Here is a 23,794-nt window from a genome sequence, read left to right as displayed (position 1 = left end):
TATGATCGGCACTAACTGTAGAGGCAGAATGTTATCAAACTGCCTCTATTTAAGGCTTGATGCATCATTTATAGACAGACATATGATTCATTCATTCATTCTTTCATTCATTCATTGTGGGTAACCGTTTATCCAGTTCAGGTGCTTCTGGAGCCTACCCAGAATCACTGGGTGCAAGGTGGGAACACACAGACCATCCTTCGCAGGGCGACAGACATATGATTATTATTATACATTATCCAGCTCCTGGAGAGGAGAGCAGTGATTAGCATAACTAATCAATAACAGTTTTGCTAAGTGTATCCATAGACTGTATGTAATATTGATAACCAATACATATAGACAGTATGGCTTATTGACAGTTTATTTCATGTGGTAGTAATGGAAATGAAGTTGAATATGTCAATGAAGACTTCATTTATTGTCAAACTCAAGGACATTTCACAAATTTCAGATATTCATACCTCCCTTTCCTTTATTGAATGTTCAGGCAGGCCATTATATTATAAATGTGCCATCATCAGGAAAGAAGCAGAAAAGAAATTTAATTGAAGATTCATACAATAAATATATCAGCATCTTAATATTTGCTGTTTCCATTTTTAAAGCAGCCTTTAAATGCTTAATTCAAAGAAGTATGGGATGTTTTTCCTTGGTTCCAAAATTATATTTCAGCTTCCCTCAGGGTTTATTATTTTTATTGCATGTTTCCTGTTCCTTGTAGCATTTTCTTGACAGCGGCACATCATTTTAGACTGCAGTAAAGAAATCAGATCGCCATAAACCATTTTGTTTTGTGGGTTTTTTCTGTTTGTTTTTTTTTTTTTAGATCTAATGCCAGAAGACTACCTCTGTCTATAGTTAACTTATTCTTCTTTACTCTGAGTTTTACTGTTAGCAACTAGTTGGGAAATTGCTTTTCCCTCTGATTTTCTCCTATAAAAAATTAATACCAATGAATTAACTCTTATCTATAGCCTCAAAAATGTCTCCTTTTAGCAGTTTAGCTGCACCAGTGAAAGAAAGGCAGCTGAGGTATGTATGGGTAGTTTTTTGGTTGGATGTAAGTTGTAACTGGTTGGTTTTAAGACGGCAATATGGCTTTTTAGTGTCAGTAGCTCGAACATAAAGAGTGGACTCATTAAAACTGTTTTATGTAGATTTAGTTTCTGGAGGGTTCTGTATATATGTGCGTGTAATATATACATATATAATGTGTGTACGTTAGCAAGAGAAGATCACAGTTTATATATAAGAAAGAAGAGACAGGAGAGAGAGGAGAGTTATAAAGAAGAGCAGTTTGCTGGAGGAGAGAGTGTTAGTGGGTAATAGAGGGTGAAGGAGACAGAAAGAGGGAGAGAGAGAGAGTGTGTGGGGGAAAGGGCTCTCAGCTACTGTAGAAGTGGCTATGAAAACACTCAGCTTGAGCGTGTGATAGCTGTGCTGTGCCTGTGGGGCTTGTAGTGTATACCACTGGCCTCACTATCGCACCACAAGGCTGTCCCCACACTTGAAATATTCACAAAGTCTCCACATTGCCCTTGAGGAGGGCAACTTTCTCATCCCTGGTGGCACACTGCTTCATTTCCCCTTGCCACTGACGCCAGGCTAAAATTGACTTGCTCAGAACTACTGGCAAAATAAATTGTTTTCTTGTCTCTGCAGGTGCTGCTGTCAGGTCTGATTGGAGTAGTGTCCTGGAAAAGACCCCTCTCTTTGGTGGTGAGTACCAGTTTGTTTGTGCTACTGCTGCACCACATGAAAAAACTGCTAGTACTGTTATGAATTTGTACTGTATTGATCATGACACCATCATGACAACTGACATATACGTACATAAACTGCTGTAATCGCTTATTCCAGCAAGACTCAGTGATGTCGATTTTTTTTGACTCTTCCTCTGTGTCATGTCGTCGAGTCAAGTCACCTCTATTTGTATTGCACATTTAAATCAGCATTCAACGTGCTTTCCAGTTGAGACAGGTAAGTTAACACTACAAATATAAATGGATTTAAATTAAAAGTGTGCAAGTTAAGTACACGCAGCAGGGACCTGGAGGTTGTGGGTTCAAGTCCCACTTCAGGTGTGTTCTCCCTGTGTTTGCAGGGGTTTCCAAATGGCACCAAAAGTGTCCATAGGTGTGTATGTGTTGCCCTGTGAAGGACTGGTACCCTCTCCAGGGTGAATGTAAAGATGTGGAACAGGAATTAATGAGAAATGGAAGATTCTTCTACATCCATGATACTTAACGTGTATATATATATATATATATATACCATCAAATCTTCACAAAACCTACACATTTTTTTATTTTGTTAGATGCAAGAATTTGTGTTTTGTTATTTCTCTTTATATAACTATTTATTTTTTATTTAACCAAGGTAACTGTTGTCTTATATTTTGTAAATATAAAATAATTTAAAATTTGATGCCTGCAGCACACTTCAAATATTTATAACAGAGGCATGTTTACCACTGTGTTGCATCACCGTTTCTTTTGAGTACTCTTCCCAATCATTTGGGAGCTGAGAATACTTAATAGTTGTATTTTTTCAAATCGAATGGGGCACCATAGGAGACAGATTGGGACTGCAGGCATGCCAGTCAATCACATACTCTGTGTCTAGTTTCCCATGCATTGCCATCAGAGGGCTCAAAGTCACGCTCATTCAATCAGTCAGCCAATCACATTGGTCAGTGAAAACATTAATTTCTCCGTATGCCAGTTAAATATTTTTAAGTCCTTTGATGGACTGGTGCCCCATACACCCACCCAGTGCGCAGTAAATCCAGAACTGTGACTCTGAACACGATGAAGTGGTTAAAGGAATATAATCAATTCAATACGTAAATGCATACATATTGCTGAGATTAAAAGAATACTTTGACCAAATTGTCCTATTAAATTCCACAAAAAATCTCAACATCTCCAGAGAATATTGGAAAATATCATGTTCACTTCACATCAAAGCTGAAAAATGAACAAATAAAAACTGACAAATAAAGCGTACTGTGACATTGCTGTCATAAAATATCTTAGTGTTTACAATGCATTGCCCGTATTGGTTTTGTTAATGTTGATTCCAAACAACTCAGAACCAACCTGCTGGGACTGTGAATGGTTCTGACTGGTTAGAAGCTGATTTGCATATTCCCACCTTCTGAGATGGTTCAGGGGATAATATTGTGATAATTATTAACAAACAGAATACTATCTTCTCTAAGAGTGTTAGCGCGTGGTGTGTTTGTGTGTGTGTAATTGGAGCTTGTTGGGGGGCTGCCTGTGAATCTGTGTGTGTGTGTGTGTGTGTGTGTGTGTGTGTGGTATCCAGAGGCTCTGTCCTTTTGGTTTCCATGACAGTAACCGAATGGTCATTAGTCTTAATCTGTCCACCTACTCGCAGTGTCCCAGTACACACTGACAGTGAAAGCTTCTCAGCTGTGTAGCACAGACCCATTATTGGTTAATAACAGACTGCAATCTATGTTGTCTAATATAATTCAACATATAATTTATAAATATACATGCATTTGTGTAATATTCTCATGAACATAGGAATCCCAGTCATGACTAACTGAATAAGATCATATGTAAACGTGTAGTAATGTATTACTACATTAAAGCAATGTGTAATTTCATAGAGTTAGTTGAAATACCTTGCAAGTATCTTGTATATATTTTTTTTTTATTTTTTCAGAATATCCATGTCAAGTTCAACATTTTTCATTTGTTTAATGTCAGAGTGAAATGTGATTGAGTATTGAGTATTGAGTAATGCCTAGAAATGCCTAGCTCAGGCAGGAACACCACACACTACCCATAGGTGCCCTTGGGCTAAACTCCTAACACTATATCAGCCTTCCTCTTTTACATGATTAAAGCTGTATGTTGAAAACATCTATCAAATGCCATAACTGTAAAGGTCTACCTAAAGTAGATATTCTAGTCTTTCTAAGTCTGGTTTTGAACATTAATTTACTATTTTGTGAATACTTCAAGAACAACTGGATAAAAAACTGTGGTGTCTGTTGTTTGTTATGTTTGGAAGCTGTTAAAGACGTTGAATAAATAAATGATCCATTCTGAAAAATAAAAAGGAAAATAAAAATATGATTAAGATAAAAGTAGCTGTTCTGAAGTTGTAAGTCATGTCTTAATATTTTTATGACTAAATAAGATGTCAGGGAAAGCCAAGCCTAGGAGCATTTGCAAGTTATTATCTTGATTTAAATGTGTTCATATTAAATAGATCCATATTAAATAGATCCATTCAACCCCTAAAACCTCATTACTGTTCAAACTGACATATTATTACCTTTAAAAGTAATTTTCAAGAAATGAAAGAAATGAAAAATTCCATTAATACCTTAAAAAAACCTTTTGCCTTCTTTCAGTATGGGCACATGTATGATCATACAATTAGTCCCCTCCTCTATCTCCACCCACCCTCTGCTGATGTCCATCAAATCATAAGCACTACACAGCAATGTTAATGGGATAGGTTCTTTAGGTTTATGATGTAAGAAATCCTGGCTGTCTGAATCCTCCAAGTTGAGACTGTCTTTGGAGAATTCCAGTGTCAAAACAGAACTACTCAGTCATAGTGTGTGTCGACTGTGTATTTCACACATTGTATGTCTTCAGGCAAATAAACAACAGCACATGCAACAATTGTTACAATATATATTATGTAAAACATCTTTCTCAACTGCAATATTGTTACGCATCATGCTAATTATGAGCTTTTAATGATCACATCAGCTGGGACAAGTCTTTTTTACACTTTAACGTGGCACCGAATACTAAAGACACAAACTGCACACTTTTTATGGAATGATGTCTATGTGCGTACTGGCACAGTTCTTTTGTTGCTGCTGTAACCTTGCAGTTTCTTTGGGGATTAATAACATATCCTTCTATCTGTGTATCTGTGAGTGGGGATCCCTTAGGGCCTTCTAGACTTTCAGAGAAGGCTTAATGATGTCTGGGAACTGTCTATAATTTTGAGATATTTTTACCTAGAATTGCCATGTTTGTTATATTTTATCACATCCTCAATCAATCAATCAATCAAATTTTATTTAAATAGTGCTTTTCACAACAGAAAGTCATCACAAAGCAGCTTTACAGAGTTCTGGGTCCAAGCCTCCTATGAGGAAGTCAGGAGCAACAGTGGCAAGGAAAAACTCCCTCAGCACATGAGGAAGACACCTTGGAAGGAACCAAGACTCATACGGGGAACCCATCCTCCTCGGGTCGACACCAGAAACACAACAGAGAACAGAACAGAAGTAAAAGTGAACGGATGACAGATGAAGGGGTTATAGTAATGTGAATGTAGAATATTAGTGATATATGAGTCTGAGGAAGGAGGAGATGGTCAGTGATTCTGTGTGAGTTAAAAGTAGGTGCAGAGTTAATTTGAGATAAAACATAGCATGGCCAAGCATGATAGTGTAGATGAGACAAGGCCAGGATCTTGTACAGGACACACAGGGGCTGGATCAGGGCAACGCAGGACATCTCAAAGCATGAGAGAGACAGGAGAAAGAAAATCAGACAAAGGAAAATAATTAAAATAAAGAGGTTAGTCGGTTCATGGTTCAAGCACAGGCAAAATTATCCTACGAAAAAAAAAAAAAAGCTTCCACGGGTCAGGCAAGAGAACCCAGCAACAGACAGCGCGTGGGTGGTTACCAGAAAGCTCACTAAAAAAGCTGTAGCTATGGTAGTATGACAGGGTTAATACAAAGTAGTGATAATATGAAAACCATCTCTCACACCAATAGAGAAGGAGTAACCTGAAAGTGAGTGATTAACCAAAAGCTTGTTTGAAAAATTTGGTTTTTAATCCAGATTTAAAGATTGAGAGTGTGTCTGAGCCCCGAACAGTAATTGAAAGGCTATTCCAGAGTTGAGGAGCTTTGTGAGAAAAGGCTCTTCCTCCTGCAGTGTTTTTGTTAATGCGAGGAACTAAGAGTAGATGGGCATCCTGTGAACGAAGTGTACATGACGGGCGATAAGGCATGAGAAGTTCAGTAAGATACTGCGGGCCTAAACTAAAAGAGATTTATAAGCTAAGAGGAGAATTTTATAGTCAGTGTTAAATTTTACGGGTAGTCAGTGTAGGGACAAGAGAACTGGGGTGATATGGTCGAATTTTCTAGCTCTAGTGAGCACCCTGTTTGCCCTAGTCTTGACGTGAAGTTATAAATGCATGCTCTAGTTTCTTTGCATCTTTTAAGGTTAAAATATGCTGAATTTTGGCAATATAGCATAGGTGGAAGAAGGCAGTTTTGACTGTATTGGATATGTGGGTATCAAATGTGAGAGTCGAGTCAAAGGCTACCCCTAAGGTTTTAATGATGGTATTGTGCTTTACTGTTGAATTATCAAGATTAATAGCAGCATTTCTGAGTGAATATTTCTGAGTACCTGTACCTGGTAACAATACTTCGGTTATTAAAATTTTGCATCATCCAGTCTTTAATTTCAGTTAGACATTCTGTTATTTTATGTAGACAATCAACATCATTAGGTTTGGCTGATATATACAGTTGTGTGTCATCATCGTAACAGTGTAATTGAATGCCATGCTTATGGATTAGTTTACCCAGTGGCAGCATGTAGAGTGTGAATAATACAGGGCTAAGCACTGACCCTTGTGGAACACCATATTTAACTAAATTAAGATTTGAGGATTTATTATTCAGATAAACAAATTGATAATGGTCAGACAAATAGGATCTGAACCAAGAGAGGGCAGATCCTTTTATTCCTACCAGATTTTCCAGCCTATCAAGTAGCATCACATGATCTATAGTATCAAATGCTGCGCTAAGGTCAAGCAGCACCATAGAGATACAGCCCTTATCAACTGAAAGGCTGCTTTACTGAAGGATTCACTGTAAGACGGCTACATACAAAAAAAAAACCATGTATCCCCATTATATTTTTTATATTATTTGTATACAGTCCTCTGAATTTTGTGAACATTTTTTGCATTAATATACAATAAAGGTATATTGTTTTATATATTTAACATTTTTTTCATCTCATCTGTTGCCCTGTGATATATCTTTTTAAACTGCACATTTAGTGCGGCCCTCTAGCCCTTTTTCAGTGGTCAGTTTCTGACCACAGAATTGCTCTTGGCTGGCTATATATTGGTGATTCAAACCCCAGCAATGCTACAATCCTGAATATATTCATACCATCACAACACACTACTACTGCTGAGAAAATAAATAATAATACCTGATCAGTGGTGGTCCAGTGATGGCTCCTTTCCAGTGATGTATGTGGCAGAGGGGGGCTGACAAATTGTGCAGCAGCAGATGGGCTGCACTCAGGTACACGCTACTGTTTATGTGTTTTGGCACGGCTCTTCTCCTTGCTGTTCTAACCTTGCAATTTCCTTGAGTTTCTGTCTGTGTGTCTGAATAGATGGAGAACTGGCTAATTCAGTTAAATTATGGTTACACTTTAACCGCCTAATTAATATGGAAAATCATGCCCATGCACAGTGTGTCCAAATGATGATACAAACGTACATCTTATTAATGAATGAATGTATTAATTAATGAATGCATCTTTTGTATTCATTCTGTTCTGAGCACACCACTCATGAAAAGTGAATTCAGTTACTGTAAGGTGTACCCTTGTGGACACAGACATTCAGTTTCTATAAACTTCATAGAAAATCATTGGCCAATAGAATGGGATGATCTGGAGAGCTACTTTTGCATGTCCATCCTCCCTTCTCTGGTTCTTCATGGTTCTCTCATTTTTTCCACTCAGGTTTGTGCTCAGTACTCTCATTTCTCTGTTGTAGTCATTCTGTTTATGTGGTTTAACCCCACCTTTGCTCACATGAACAGGGAGTCTGCACTGCGAGTGTAGATGCTCAGATGGAGGGGCTGTACAATTTTAATGAGCATATTCTCGATGTAGAAAACATTGTGAAATCAAAAATGCATAATTTCTGCCTCAGAGAGCTGATCTTATTTCATAGTTTGTGGATTGGTAGGTACTCCAGATTCCCAAATTAATGTGCAAATGAACGAGGTTGTCATAATATTTCCCCTTTAATAATAATAATAATAATAATAATAATAATAATAATATGTTTTATTTATATAGTTCTTTACAGACCAAAGTGCAAAGGAATATTAAAGGCTATAAAATGCAGTTCAAATAAAAAAATAAATAAAGTTCACTATATCAAACAATAAAGTGCAAAACTGAAAAGCTTTAAAAATGAACCAAATGAGCTCATATATTAAAAGCAGATCTGAAGAGATGAGAAGTGATTTTAAAACGGCCAGGTCAGTGCAGTCTCGGATATGTTTTGGGGAGAGGACTTCGAAGAGAGGGGAACAGCTAGAAAAGATGCTCTGGCCCACCATGTGCGGTACTTAGTCCAAGGAGATATGGACAGGAGTTTGACATCAGAGCAGCAAACGTTTCTGGAAGGAGTGTGATGGTGAAGCAGGTCGGCGAGATAGGAGAGGGCCTGGTTATGAAGGGTATTGTGAGTGAATCTAGTGCAAAACTGGAAGCCAGCGAAGTTTCTGGAGGACAGGTGTGAAGTGATCACGGAACAGGAATGAGTGAGAAGGCATGCTGCTGAGTTCGGAATATACTGGACTTTATTAAGGCTTTGGGACATTGTGCTGTAGAGAATGCTGTTGCAATAATCACTTCTGGATGGGATGAAGGCATGGATCAACATTTTAGTGGCAGAGAGAGAAGGATGGACAGATGTGTGCTGGTTTTTTTTCTTTTTTATGACATTTAAGATTACCATTGATTTTAAAAGAAAAAGTGGACAAGCCAGTGTCAAAAAAGTTTGGCTCTGTAGTGTATCTGTGGCATACCAGGTACTGTGGCAAAGATTATACCGTGCAAAGGCAAAGTAACCTGTCAAACATTATATATACACAGATGATTAGTGACAGATTATTTCTAGATTTGTAAACTAGACTCGATTTTTGCCTGCAGATTTGTTCAGCTTTGCAAACTCCATTTTAACTAGAGTATTGCAGCTGAGCCCTTCTATCTGCACACATGCCGGGAGTGAGCATGATCGCCTGCCTGTCATGCAGCATGCTGCAGAGAAGAAAAAAAAAAAAGTAAAAAAAAGCGGTGGGAAAAACAGTGCCTCGGGTGGATGGTATGTTAAATGTATGCAGTGAGTTGTGTGTGTTCTGCCAGGAATAGGGCTCACGCTTAATTGGAAGTCGGAAGCAGATTGGGCATGTCGGCAGAATTTTTCATGCCCCAGGTTCGGGAGGATGCACCTGACTCTGAGGTGCTGTGATAATATAAAGTGGCGGGTTGTACAGGCCCACTGATAACAACATGGGTGAGATATGATTAAGTCAGTATGGTAACACAATAAAACTCACTTGCACACACAGTTACACAGAAGTTACTCTCTACGTTATAAATTCATTATAAATACCTGCATTACAGTGGTAATGGTAGCGATGTCAATCGATTTAAAAATGTAATTGCGTTAATCACAACAATCTTCTGCAATTAATCATGATTAATCGTGAATTAAAATCCTAGTATTTCTTTGTGTTTTTTCGAAGGGAGGTAAAACAAAGAAATTGTAGGGTGGTATGCATAACAAACTTGTTAGAGGAAACTGTTCTTTATATATATATATATATATATATATATATACTAGCAGTAGCATAATGCAGAAAAAAAAAATTATTTGGCTACTGGCTACTAAAGGAATACAAGAAAATGACCTAAAGTATATTTTACTCTGACCTGTTAAACTATATGAAATCTATGCTACATTTTAATCTGCATTCATTTGTACCCTGCTCATCCTACGCCAGTCATAAGGAATTCGCCAAGCTAAGGCAGGCAGGCTATTGCTTGTGGAATAAACCCAGCACAGCAGTTTCTTGTCACATCCCCCACGATGACAATGACACTGTGTTACTGGCTGTGTGTTGAAGCAACATGGAGATTTGCTCACAGCTTTATGCTGCCCCGACCAATAGAAGAGTATAAAGAGAATTCCGGCAGCAGACATGAGCCTGGAATGGCTTATTGGCTCGCCACTGAGGTGTGTTATTGGAATATTCTCATCCTTGTGGAGGTTGCTTCAAAAAGCAAATGGGGAAAATAGAAGTCTGATTCCTTAGCTCACAGGCTTCACCTCCCTGAATTCTGCGCATATAACACTGCATCATATTACTGGCCCGTATGATCAGTACTTAGAAAGCGCAATATGTGCAGGCAGTGGGGAGAGAGCGAAGTGCCTCTGTTTTGATTTTTATTAGATTTTTAAGGCGTATCTGACTCACTACAGTCCATCGTTAATCCCAACAATAGGCTGAGGAAGTACACACACACACACAGTGCATTGACTGATGTGCAATGGTACATCAGTGAAAGTTCTGAAATCAGCTACAAAGCTACATTATTGCCTTTAAATAAACTCACAGAAGTGAAGCCAGTTCAGTTTAAAATGGCAGCTTCTTCCATAACAAAGGACTGACATGCAGTTTATAATTTGCTGAGGCGTGTTAGGTAAATGCCATCTGTTCCTTACAATAAACCTCCAATAAACTGGCTTTTAAAAGCAATCATTTTGCACATTGAGAGCCTTTGTTTGGGTATATGCAATGTTCTGTACCCTTGCTATCCATTTGACGTCACTGTGCCATTTTGGGGACCTACTCATTACTCAACCACACAAATAAAAAGGTGATGTTTAAATTGTTTTGTTGCTGCTGTCAACACATTTGGATCCCTGACCCATTTATCTGCATCAGTCAGTAGAGGAGCTTGAGCTGCCTCACAAAATGTCACTTCCTGCATACTGCACATCACAGATAATAAAACTAATAATACTGCACCCAGAAAGTAATTAGATTACATGAATAATTGCTCACTAAGAATTATTTACATTGTGCCCTATGGAGGATGTAGAAAGACATTTGGGATTCTCTCACTGATCACTCACACTTTCAGACCCTACTTTATTTAACTTTAAGCCAAATCAGAGAAATTATTTAGGTTCAGAGCTAAAGCATTATCCACTAAGATCCTGTTCCACAGTCAGGACCCAGGGACATTGGGGCCAAATTATTTACCCTGTAAACAGGGGGAGGATTAGACACACAAATATGTGGCTCGTATCTGTCTTACACACTAAACCAAAACATGAGTGAAATAATATGATTACTGAAGCTTGTATGTGCTCAGTGTGTGAATAACTCACTCAGGTTTAGTCACAAGAGCAGAGAAATGCATTAACGTGCTAACAGCTTTACATTAGATCCTATGACAAAAATGCTAATATTGCTAACAGAATATATCAGTCCCACCACCACCCCCCAAGATGGTCTTCTTTGTTTCTTTGTTGTATGGAGAGGAGCTGTGTATGAGATTTTTCCTATCTGTTTACATTACTGAAACACATGGATAGAGTGGAGAAGGCTTTACTCTAGATTCTAGAACCATGCTGTGAGAATTTGACTGAGGTCAGGTAATGATGTTCAGATTTACAAACGATTCTATTGCTCCATTGCCCAATGCTGGGGTTCTTTATGGCCCACTAATGGACGATTAGCTTTGAGCATGATAGGGCTCATGTGTATCTGCTCTCTTGGCAGTGCTTTGTTATGGAGATTGTACAAGCTGTCTGTGTTCACAATAGGTGCATCTTAATGTAGCTGAATCCACTAATCCTAAGGAGTGTCTACAAGCTTTTGTAAATGTAGCACAGTGTTCAGCAGAACAAAGGCGGGGGGTATGAGGTGAAGTGAGTCTTAAAGCACAGGGTGAAAAAGAAATGATGGACCAAAATAGGAGGAGAAAAAAACAGAAAACAAAAATAGAGGCAAAACAAAAACAAAGACTGAAAGCAATAAAAATCCAGTGGGATCTAGAGCTCTGAAAATGACAAGTAGCAATCACAGAAGAGCAATAGCAGCCAGAGAACAAAGGGGAACATCCAAACTGAACACTGACTATACTGACCTACTGCTGGTAACAGTAATGAACATGAGAATCTATAAACTAAACACAGGTGAGAGACATGAGCAGAAGGCTAAGCTAAGTAGACAAGACAGTGGGTAAGCCAGAAAGTTATGGCATATTTTGTAGTTTATATGGGTTTTCTTTCTAATATTTTACATTTGGCAAAGACACATGACATGTATAACATGATCCTTGCTGAGGATGTATATAATAATATTCACTTAAAAACCAAACCAAACATAATCTAACAGTGGGTTTCCAAATAATTTTAATGTTAATGCACCAATCCAAGCCAGCAGATGTAGCACTCGAAAATCAAAACATGTAAATCCACTGAAGCTAAGCTGGCATTGACACAGGGAGAATACACCATACCTCTGGACCCGTGGACTCTGGATACTGTGGCAGTGATGCCACCTGACCGCCCCTTTTTGGTACTTTATTTTTTTTAGAATACAAAAGCTGTCGGTTATTGGTGTCCACACCACCTGGGGATCATTAGGTGTACAAATTCATTTTAAAGTTTTTTTTATTCTGTATCTGTAACTGTATCTGTAACTGTCTGTAACTGCTTATCTAGTTCAGGGTCGCGGTGGGTCCAGAGCCTATCTGGAATCATTGGGCACAAGGCGGGAATACACCCTGGACGGGGCATCAGTCCTTCACAGGGCAACACACACACTCACACCTACAGACACTTTTGAGTCACCAATCCACCTACCAACGTGTGTTTTTGGACTGTGGGAGGAAACCGGAGCACCCGGAGGAAACCCACGCGGACACAGGGAGAACACACCAACTCCTCACAGACAGTCACCCGGAGCTGGAATCGAACCCACAACCTCCAGGTCCCTGGAGCTGTGTGACTGCGACACTACCTGCTTCATTTTAATGAACACAAAATAGCCTATAAATTAAGTAGTTGATGGACTGTCACTTGTGGGTGCTTTAGTGTAAGCACTAATGCACATAGTGTATTAATACTTATAATTATTTATTTATTTGATTTTAATAAGATGACAATTGTTATTTTAATACTACATTTCCAATAACATTGTCACTAGAATGGGAGAATGTTTGAAGTTTTAAATATGTGTTATGCAACAATGCTTTAAAACTTATTTGTACACCCAGAATGTTCAAATATTGTCTGCTCAGAAACTCAGTATCAGTGCATTCCTACCTTGCTGAGATACTATGGTGAAGTAATTGAAGTACACACATTTTTCATGCATGCCTTGGGATACATACAGCACCCTTTTTCTATAGCACCGTGGTCAACTGTGAGGCATTTTATGAATTTGAAAAGTATGGATATATATATCAGATTACCAGAGAAAGTGGGCTCTACTTGAGTGAATGTAGACATACAGAGGCTATGTGTTTATCTGGCATTGCCCTGTAGACACTGCTGTTATCCCAAAGCTTTCCTTGCAGCTTTTGACCTGTGACAGTGGTGGCCTGGGAGAAGCTGTTCAGGCCTGACGAGCAGCACCCAGAACCTGTGTTCTCCTTGCTCCAGTGACTGTCAATGAGACAGACCCTGGCAGCTCCCCCGAGGGATCACAGAGCCACAGATCGAGCTGTGAATACCTAAAAACCCTGGCCTGTGCCTCTGCAGGGGATAGACCTCTAGTCCCTCGGGGTAAATATCGATGATGTGCCAATCGATGGGGTTTGTGTTCAGAAAGCAGCTCCACACGTGCCACTGCGGTGCTCTAGTAAGCTGTCGGAGCCAAGAGAGATGAATGGGACCTCCATAAGGGAGAGAGGGAGGGTGGGAGTGGGGGTCTGGGGGATTAATCAGTTTTCTGTAGGAGTCCAAGAGAAAGGGATGGTGGAAGGAAGGAAGGAGGGAGGGCAAGAGCGGAGGAGGGGGAGTCATATTAATGTGATGGAGAAATAGAAAGGACAGGAGGACACAGATTCCTTTACCACCACAGTTTAATCATAAGCCCTGCCCCCTCCCATCTCCCACAGGAGAGAAAGCCAATCCCTGGCTTCCCCGCGAAAGCACTTGTACCTGGAGCACTAGCTTACAGTTGGTCGAAGGACAGCTTTATGCATGTGACTTGAGGCAGCTATCACGTTAATACAGGAGCTTAAGATCAGCATGGGGCATAAAGCTCCCCAGCACTGAAGCAGTGGAACAGCGTTCTCTGGAGTGTGCTGCTGCAATGGTTTTGATTCACAGCATCAGTATCTGACCTCACTAATCACGGCTGAATGCCATCAAATCTTTACTGAAATGTTAGAACGTTTAGTGTAAATCCTTACAGAAGAACATGAGCTGTTTATACTTTATACATAAGGTTTATTTAAAAAGCTAATATAACTAATAACTTAATATGATATAACAATAAAATATTATTATTATTATTATTTTAAATATTGACCACACTCTACCTTTTACAATTCACCATAATTTTCATAATTTTATAATTGTAATTAAAAATTCAAACATTCTAGCACTCTGTCGTTCTATGGTAACTGTTGTGTAGTACTAAATCATCTTATTAAAAAAAATTAAAAATGAAGTATAATGATCTCTAAAATCGAAATCTTTGAAACCATTTTAAATCATTTAAAACAAAACTCACACATGCTTTTGCAGCACTTTTTCCCTGATGGAGCTCCTGATGAATGCAGTGATGAATAAATCCTTCTCGCTTTCCATTTTCAAACTACTTAATTTTTAGGTTATTTTTTGCTGAATAAAATGACAATTGCAACAGTCACAATAAAAGGGCAAAGGAGACATTTTGAATGAGTTTTGAATTACACTTTACATTACACAGCTTTAATGCATTTGTACACTTAATCGTAAATTACATTTCCTTTATTTTTTTTTTAACAGCAAGACAGGCTTATGATTTCTGGTCATTTGCACATGCTACTGGATTCTCTCTTGTGCCACAGAGAAATATAATGACCATGAGTCCTGGTTTGATAAGGGAATGTCTTATTAACCAGGTGGTATAAGCAGAGAGCCCTGCTTCACGTTCCCAATGTCATACATAGTTCACCTTAGCGCTGTCTCTGGTCACGTTCCTGTCTCTTCTTCTCTCATCCCCTGGGCTTTGTGTCCCTATGAGCAGGGAGTGTACAATAGTGTTCACTGGCCATATGTGACCATAGTGATGGTTGGTTTCATTGATGCAGGCATCCAGGCAGATTGCATGTATCTCCCATGCGTCTATGTAATGAATGAGGAAAGCAGCAGAGGTCTGCTGGGCAGAGGGTTTTGTCTGGACGGTAATGAGGAGCTGTCTCAGATGATCCACAATCAAGCCCTAATTCCTCCTTATGAAATATTAAAGCCATAATCAGGAAATTCAGAGGAACAATTAGTATTCCCAGCACTGAATTTTCTAAAACGCTGGAGGAAGTGTTTGAAGAATGTTCCCTTCAAGAGGAGTCGAGCTTCAAATTCAACAGCCAGACATCCGGGATGATTTAAATAACCACACCATTTGAAGACTTCATTTTTGATCTTAATAGTGTTTCTAAACAGCCATGCCAAAAACCATCTTATTCCTGCTCGAGATAGTGTGTGGTAGCCAGAGATAGGAAAATAATCTCCATAAAGAAGCTTGAAATGGAATGCTACACTCTGGAGCAGCTCCACATTAGCTTAAGGTCATCATGCACAGTGCCTCCAGCACTGGACTGTGGAGCAGTGGACCCGTGATCTCTGGACTTTGGGAGCTCCATTCTTTGTAATGAATGGGATTGGCACTTGTGATCCAAAACTATGTATTCAACACCAGTACCTGACCTCACCAATGTTCTTGTGGCTGAATGTCATAAAATCAAAAGGGATTTTTATAACATCCCTTTAAAGGCAACATAGACAATTCATTAGCACTGCTGTTCACTCAGCAAAACAACCCCCCCCCCCGCCTCCGATTTGTGTTCTTGCAGAAGCTCCACATCTTATAAAGTGGAACAATATGTTAGAGCTCCACGACTGGGAATGCCTGGGGATCCCCCAGAAGGAGCTGGTGGAAGTCGCAGGGAACAGAGATGCCTGGGCTTCTTTGATCACCCTTTTGCCACCACGACTCTGAAAAGGATTAAGTGTAAAACATCATGATGATGATGATGATGATGATGATGGTGATGATATGTTAGAGTTAGAAGCTGACGGTAGCTTGTTTGTGACTGAAGTTTAACTTGTCTGTAAGCTTGTATTCACTGTTTGAATGACCACATTTCATGCAGATAGCCGTCTCCTGAATTTGTAGATATTTCCAATATAGCAATACCCTCATCTTGGTTCATGCTTTTCAAAGTTTGGATTTTTAAAAAAACTCCAGATCCAGACTTTTCACTGGCGTGAGTAGAGATAAAGAGCCTAGCATACCAGCCTAGCATACCAGCTTAGCATACCAGGCTGAATTTTTCAGGCATTTAGAGACACTGGTGCTTCAAAAACACATTAGACTGGTTTTGAGCAAGCAACCAGACTGGAGGAAACTGAATTTTATAAAACATAATTTTTGATTACAATCATGAACATTGCCTTTAAGTAATGCATCTGAAACAGATAAAGGTCAATATTACTCACCTATGGAGCAGGAATACAGCAACATTCTCATCTCTTTACTTGCATTTCAACGTTTGGGGGATGCTGTTTCTTGACTGTGGCTGAGAAAGGATGTCTAAGCCAGTTCAAACAGAGACACTTTCTTTGTTTCCCATTTAACCAGGGATGCATTCAACTGTTGGATCCAGGGATGCGTACAACCACTGGACCTTTTTCCAGCAGACAGCTAGCAAATGGTGAAGCAATATTCTCTGAATAAAAAAAATTCTAAAAAATAAAAAAATCTATTGGATTAAAATTGTGAGTGTCACATTTAACAGTTTAGCACATGTATTAAAACCTACATTAGTTAATATAATAATAATAATAATAATAATAATAATAATACAATAATAATAATAATAATAATAATAATATGTTTCATTTATATAGCACCTTTTTCACACAAGGTCAATTTACAACAATAAAGACATCATATACATCAATACAGAAAAAGAACCCCAAAAAAACAGCACAAAAACCATGCAGTTATTTACAAGAGGGAGCTGATGAAAATGTTGAGAAAAAAAAATCTGCCCCCTATAGAAACCAGTCTAAATTTGTGGATGGAAAGAAGACCAGCATCAGAGGACCTAAGTGTACGGGAGGGCAATAAGCGTGCAGGAGTTCTGCTAAAACACCCCAGGGATTTGAAGCAATACTAGGAATGAACACAAAACTTCTCTTATGGTAGATAAATACAGGAAAGCATAGTGTAAATGTAAGCAACTTATAATGTTAATAATGCAGTGGAACAGATCAATAGAAATAGTGTGTGCATAAATTAAATGTAACCAACAGAATACCAAACACAAATGAATTCAACTCTACTTGTCCTGGCTGTGTGTAAAAGTGACTCATGTGAAACACTTGAAGTTGGTGGTGTTCTCCATTAAGAGAGGGAAAATGAGAGGAGTGAAGGGGGAGGGGGAATAACCCACCACTGCTTCGAATCGATGATCGGTTTTCTATGCTCACTAAGGTCTCACTTGGCTTCCTTAATCCTTTCTGTGTATTCACTGAAGAGCTCTCCAATTAGTTCTTATTAAGTGAACTCTCAATAACACTTAGGCCTAATGTGTGTCTGGGTTTTTGTTTTGACTCTTAACAACTAAGTTGCTAGAGAATTTGTGTGCATGAGAAACTCAAGGCCAGTCAACCTTGAGATGTACCCACCTGCTGAACCTCATCATACAATACAAATCGTGTTGTGTTCTACACCAGTTAATTATGAGATTTAAGACATATTTCAGCATAAAAATAATGCATACCACTTTAGAATAAGACTACACTTGTAAAGGTTTATAAATACTTTAGAATCTGTTTATTAACTGTTATTAATTCGTTTGTAAACACATTAACAGTCATTAATAATCATTTAGAACACATAGATTGAAAGGGTCACAGTGATCACAGTGATTTTAGCCAGAAAGTGAACCCACATTCATCTGCACTGTTAAACCTCAGATCCTGCCAAATACTGACCTTACTTTGTCTTTTCCATCAGTCGACATTAAGCCTGTGAGCTTCAGCACATATTTGTTAATAATATTTTAATATTATTTTAAACATTTAACACCAAAGTTTAATCTATTAACCATCGATACAATTTTTTTAGACATTGATGACAACGTGATTCACCTTAACATTGGAAATGACTGAATTCACATTCTTATCTTATTCTTTACCCATTTTATTAGTTATATATAAATATACACCATTTGTAAACCTTTAGAAGTGTAGTCTTATTTTAAAAAGGTACCAAATAATGTAATCTACCTTAGATATTGTCATAATGTTGAAGATCATGTTTTCAGACTGCATACTTTTTCCTTGCTTTTGAGCTTGTAAAAAAAGCCAGCAGTTTTTTGTTTGTTTTTATAAGTAATAAAGCAACAGATGGAGAGTGATGGAAGGAATCAAACAGTAATCAATAGTAATCTAACAAAACACAAGCCTGACACTGATGCAAAGCACCATATAACTGATTTGTCCTCACTGACTCACTCACTCACTCACCCTTTCACATTTAACAAAATGCACCATGTGTGCTTGTGTTGCTGTATTTCTCAATAATATTGTATTCCAAATAATTATCCAAGCACCATATTTAATTGCTTTTGGTCTTGGTCGACGAGCACTGAATTTAGATATAATTTTCTTGGTTGTAGTCAGTGTCTAACCTTTTCAGTTTGTGATTCTCACCGATTCTTTTTTGGCCTGTCTGACCCACAGGATATTTCTGTCCAAAGGATCACTGACTACATTTTTTTTTATTTTTGCTCCATTCCCAGTAAACATTTCAATGTCAAAAAGCTCAGGGAATCTTTACACTACATGCTGGAACATTGCTGTGAGGATTTAATGGCATTCTACTACAATAGCATTTCTGAGATCAGGTACTGATGATGGCTGATTAGTAATGAGTCACGGACCTTTTCATCACAGTAGCTTTTACTAGGGCTTTTAAGGCTCCAATCAGGCTTTTGAGGAATAGAAACCTTTTTAGAGGCTTTTCTGTTCCTTTGGACCTGACGTTTCTCACATTTAGGAAAAAACAGACGGGACAAATTCATTATAGAAGCTGTGGAGGAAATGACCCCACCTTTGATTTGTTTCTTCAAAACCAAATTAGCCTTGCTATAGTTCATCAAGAGGAGGACGGTAATTTTCTTTGTTTTTTACAGCAAAGCTTTTCCTTGGAACCATTAAAATTGACTAATGAACATATATTTGTTGTAATATATTTGTTATTTATGAGCTCAGACTATTTAGGAACAGACGCTTGCAGCTGGCTTTGCTGGACATGATGTTTTTCACATTAAGCATAGCAGATTGGACAAATTGCTATGGAAGCTTCAGTGGACTTTGATTTGGTTCTTTAAATCCAAACGTAGCATGGTCTTAATTCATGTGGAAACAGACTGTGTTTTTTTCTTTTTTATTGTGACTGGTACAAACAAACTGGTTAGAGGATATATACATATATACATGTTACAACTTCAAAGGGTATTAACTGTTAGTAGGCATAGCAAAGTTAACATGTTGGTTACGTGTTGATATGATGAGGTTTTAATGGCACAAATTCTTGTAACACTGTTAAACATATTTTGTCCCTGTGAACCATCTATAGACGGGTTTCATTTACAAATATTACTGGGTGTGTAACGACCAGTCACAAGACAGTAATGTTAGGCTTACACAGTAGGTAAAAGTGGCCTAAATCTGATCAGTTTCTTCGTATGTGACACATTTGTGTTGTTTGTGTGGCTGTGTGAACAGCACAGATCACATTGAATCTGACTTTTTAAAATCGGATTTGGGCCACTTTCACTTGTGTTATTGAAATACGATCCAAATCCGATTTGTGGCATTGCGACTCTGTCTGAACGGCTAGATCAGAATTCATATGACTTTTATGTCACTCAATGTGAAACTTATTAATCCAGGTTCCTGTCTCTAATTAATGAGTTCTATATTAAACTGACAATGTTGCCGTTTGTCTTATTCTATTTGGAGACCATGTGTTTGCGAGAGACCCGGTGAATTTGTGCGTAGAGCGAAAGAAACATCAGTTCATGCTTTAACATAGAGCTCATTTGTAACGGAACATAGGGTCTTTTGCTACAGCGCTGCAGTAAAACACCAGTCCAGTCCCATTCCTTCAGTTCAGAAACAAAAATGCTTTGTATGAAGCAGACATGCAATTTCTTCTGGTCCTTTGGCGCACAATTGTCAGTTTAGGAACATAATCTGTTCAGACTGATATCAGATACAGGTCACAACAGAACAAAAAAATCAGATTTTTTCACAGGTTTACCAGCTGTGTGAACATATTCTTATTCAACTGCTGTAATCAATGTAGATTTTGTACATTCTTGTATTCTCAATAATAAAATGCATGTTCAGAGTTGGTGGCACGGTGGCGCAGCAGATAGTGTTGCAGTCACACAGCTCCAGGGGTCTGGAGGTTGTGGGTTCGATTCCCGCTCCAGGTGACTGTCTGTGAGGAGTTGGTGTGTTCTCCCCGTGTCCGCATGGGTTTCCTCCGGGTGCTCCGGTTTCCTCCCACAGACCAAAAACACACGTTGGTAGGTGGATTGGAGACTCAAAAGTGTCCGTATGTAGGAGTTCAGAGTTGGATCTTTTTGGTTACCATTGCATGATAATTAGTTTATGTAAAAAATTTGCTAACAGTTGTTGACTACCAGCATCTCCTAGTCATCAGGGTCTCTATGAATGTCAAACTAAGTTTACTACTCACTAAATGTTTATCAATAAAACCATTATAGCTTGCTGACATGTCACATGAATTTTACCTGGTCTTCTTCAGTCTGTCTTTCCCCTCTTTATCTGGCAATATCATTAGCATTGTAGCACCGTAATGTTACTAATCTAAGTCTCAGTAAAAATGTGTAAGACGTGTGCTTTACAACTTACCACAGTTGAATTTGACAGCTACTGTAAACATACTGTACATAACATGAATCACATGACAGCTTGTTAGGCCTGGGACAATGAGGCAATGGCTGGCATAGATTACAATATGGCCTTTGGGACTACTGGGATCCCAATCCACTATTTTAAAGGTGTGGATCCATAACCTTCATTGCAAAAAGGTTATGATCCCCTCGGGATATTAAACATATTCCATCCATCTCATGCTGTTGGTGTAGTTAACTGCAAAACAACTCCTTGTCATTGATGCTTGCTAGTGTGAGGATTGCTGCTTCCTGTTCCTGTTGTGGGGGTGGATGCAGAAATCTGTTGCAGTCTAACGGGATCATTGTAAAATAAACAACACTGACATTGTTTATGCAGTTATTCCAAAATTATTATATGACCAGTATCATCAATAGTGATAGCCCTAGGGCAGAGCACAGAAGTGAGAACAGGTCAGATGTGAGTATTGTACAGAGGTTGAAATAGTCCTGGATGGATGTAGGCAGTGTTTTTGAAGGAACACAAGAGTCTATATGTTACAGTGGCCTTTTCTCTACCTCTTCTACCTCTCTATTCTATGCTGTTGCATTCATTAACCTTTTACGCTGACAGACCCAAGCTTTGTGTTTGGTTCTGTGTGTGTGTGTGTGCGTGTGTCTCTGTCTGTGTGTGTGTGTCTAAACCAGCCTTTTTTCCCAGTGTCATGTCATTCTTTACAGACTTTCTTCAGGATATGATCACGCTGACATCACTTTGTTCTGCACGGCACAACAAGATTCCTATGTTATTCACTTTCACGAGCAGATGACTCATTATCTCTGTTTCTCAGTGCTTCTCAGTGTTTCTCAGCGTTTTCTCTGTTTGCCAGGATTTCTCAGTTTTTCAGTGTCCCTGTGGGTTGCTAGGTTTCTCTGGGTTTCTCAGCATTTCTCTGTGTTTCTCATTATTTCTCAGTTTTTCTGTCCATTCTCTTTGTTCTTTGTCCTCTCTTTTTTTCTGTGAATTCTGCCAGTTTCTCTGTGGTTCTCATCATTTATCAGTATGTTTCTGTGTTCCTCTGTGTTTATTATTGTTTCTCATTGCTTCTCTTAGTTTCTCTGTGTTTCTTTACCATTATTACCATTATTTCTCAGTTTTCTCCATGTTTCTCACTGTTTTGCTGGTTTTTTCTGTGCTTCTTTGTGTTTCTCTGTGATCCTTTTTTTCTCACTGTTTTTCTGTTTCTAATAATTTCAGTGTTTCTCTGGGTGTTTCTGGGTCTGTCATTGTTTCTCTGTGTTTCTCTGTGTTCCTCTGGGTTTTTCTGGGTCTGTCATTGTTTCTATGTGTTTCTGTGTGTTCCTCTGGTTTTTTCTGGGTCTGTCATTGTTTCTCTGTGTTTCTCTGTGTTCCTCTGGGTGTTTCTGGGTCTGTCATTGTTTCTCTGTGTTTCTCTGTGTTTTTCTGGATTTTTCTGGATCTGTCATTGTTTCTCTGTGTTCCTCTGGGTTTTTCTGGGTCTGTCATTGTTTCTCTGTGTTTCTCTGTGTTCCTCTGGTTGTTTCTGGGTCTGTCATTGTTTCTCTGTGTTTCTCTGTGTTCCTCTGGGTGTTTCTGGGTCTGTCATTGTTTCTCTGTGTTCCTCTGGGTGTTTCTGGGTCTGTCATTGTTTCTCTGTGTTCCTCTGGGTTTTTCTGGGTCTGTCATTGTTTCTCTGTGTTTCTCTGTGTTCCCCTGGGTGTTTCTGGGTCTGTCATTGTTTCTCTGTGTTCCCCTGGGTGTTTCTGTGTCTGTCATTGTTTCTCTGTGTTCCTCTGGGTTTTTCTGGGTCTGTCATTGTTTCTCTATGTTTCTCAGTGTTTCTTAGTGTTTCTCAGCTTTGTAAGTTTTGGGTGCCACACTAGGAGATTATGCCATGTTTTTGATTCCCTCTCTTTTTACATAATGGAACATGCTTTTGCCACCATACTTGCATTAATACTCTTCAAGCTGACAGACTGTAAATGAGGAAGGACCCTGGCTAACTGTCTCTGAACTGGATTAAATCCTGTATGGAAAAGGATAACACAGAAGTTGAGCTTGAAAATGTTTGGAGTCTGAAATTTCCTGAAGGGACTAGGGGTTAGAAATAATGTGCCATTCACTGTGGATGTTGGGCAGCACACACTGAGCCGTGTGCACTTACAAGAGATGGAGTAGAAGGAGAGAGCAGTGGGTGGAGTTATGTCCCCCCGTGTTGCACACACGCTTGCTCTATCAGTTGTGTATAATATATATATATACATGTATATATATATATACATATATATACATATATAATATATATACTCATGATATATTATGTATTTGCTACTGTTAATGAACTTTAAATTCTTTCAAGGTTATCACAATAATGACTAGATCCCTGAATGTGGGTTTGTATAAGTAACCAATCACATCAAGTTATTTTCTGTAATCGCTTATCTAGTTCAAAAATGTGTTTTTGGACTGTGGGCGGAAACCGGAGACAACCCACACAAACACAGGGAGAATACCCAATCTCCTCACAGACAGTCACCCAGAGTGGCGCTTGAACCACCTGCTGCAGCACCGTGCCGCCCACGTACACAGTATGTAAGTCCAAAGGTATTTGGACATGTTCTCATCCAACATTTCTTCTGAAACACAGAGTATTCATAGGGAATTTGTCTCTTTTCTTCTGAAAAGGCATTACACTATTTATTAAACCATTTCTGTAAGGATCTGAAGTCTTTCAGCCACAAAAAACTCA

At 38.7% G+C, this 23,794-nt stretch overlaps 1 protein-coding gene across 1 annotated transcript in view; it reads left to right on the top strand.

Moving 5' to 3' along the window:
* Positions 1 to 23,794, top strand: part of LOC136679212 (protein ENTREP2-like) — a 226,865-nt gene that overhangs the window by 88,368 nt on the left and 114,703 nt on the right. The window contains exon 2 of the mRNA XM_066657615.1: positions 1,666 to 1,722. Within this exon, the coding sequence (XP_066513712.1) occupies positions 1,666 to 1,722 (57 nt within the window). The remainder of the gene's footprint in view (positions 1 to 1,665; positions 1,723 to 23,794) is intronic.

Source organism: Hoplias malabaricus, chromosome Y (genome assembly GCF_029633855.1).
Source record: "Hoplias malabaricus isolate fHopMal1 chromosome Y, fHopMal1.hap1, whole genome shotgun sequence".
In the NCBI taxonomy this organism is placed as follows: Eukaryota; Metazoa; Chordata; class Actinopteri; order Characiformes; family Erythrinidae; genus Hoplias; species Hoplias malabaricus.
The sequence above is the reverse complement of the archived record's forward strand: the minus strand, read 5'-3'. Positions and strand labels throughout refer to the sequence as shown.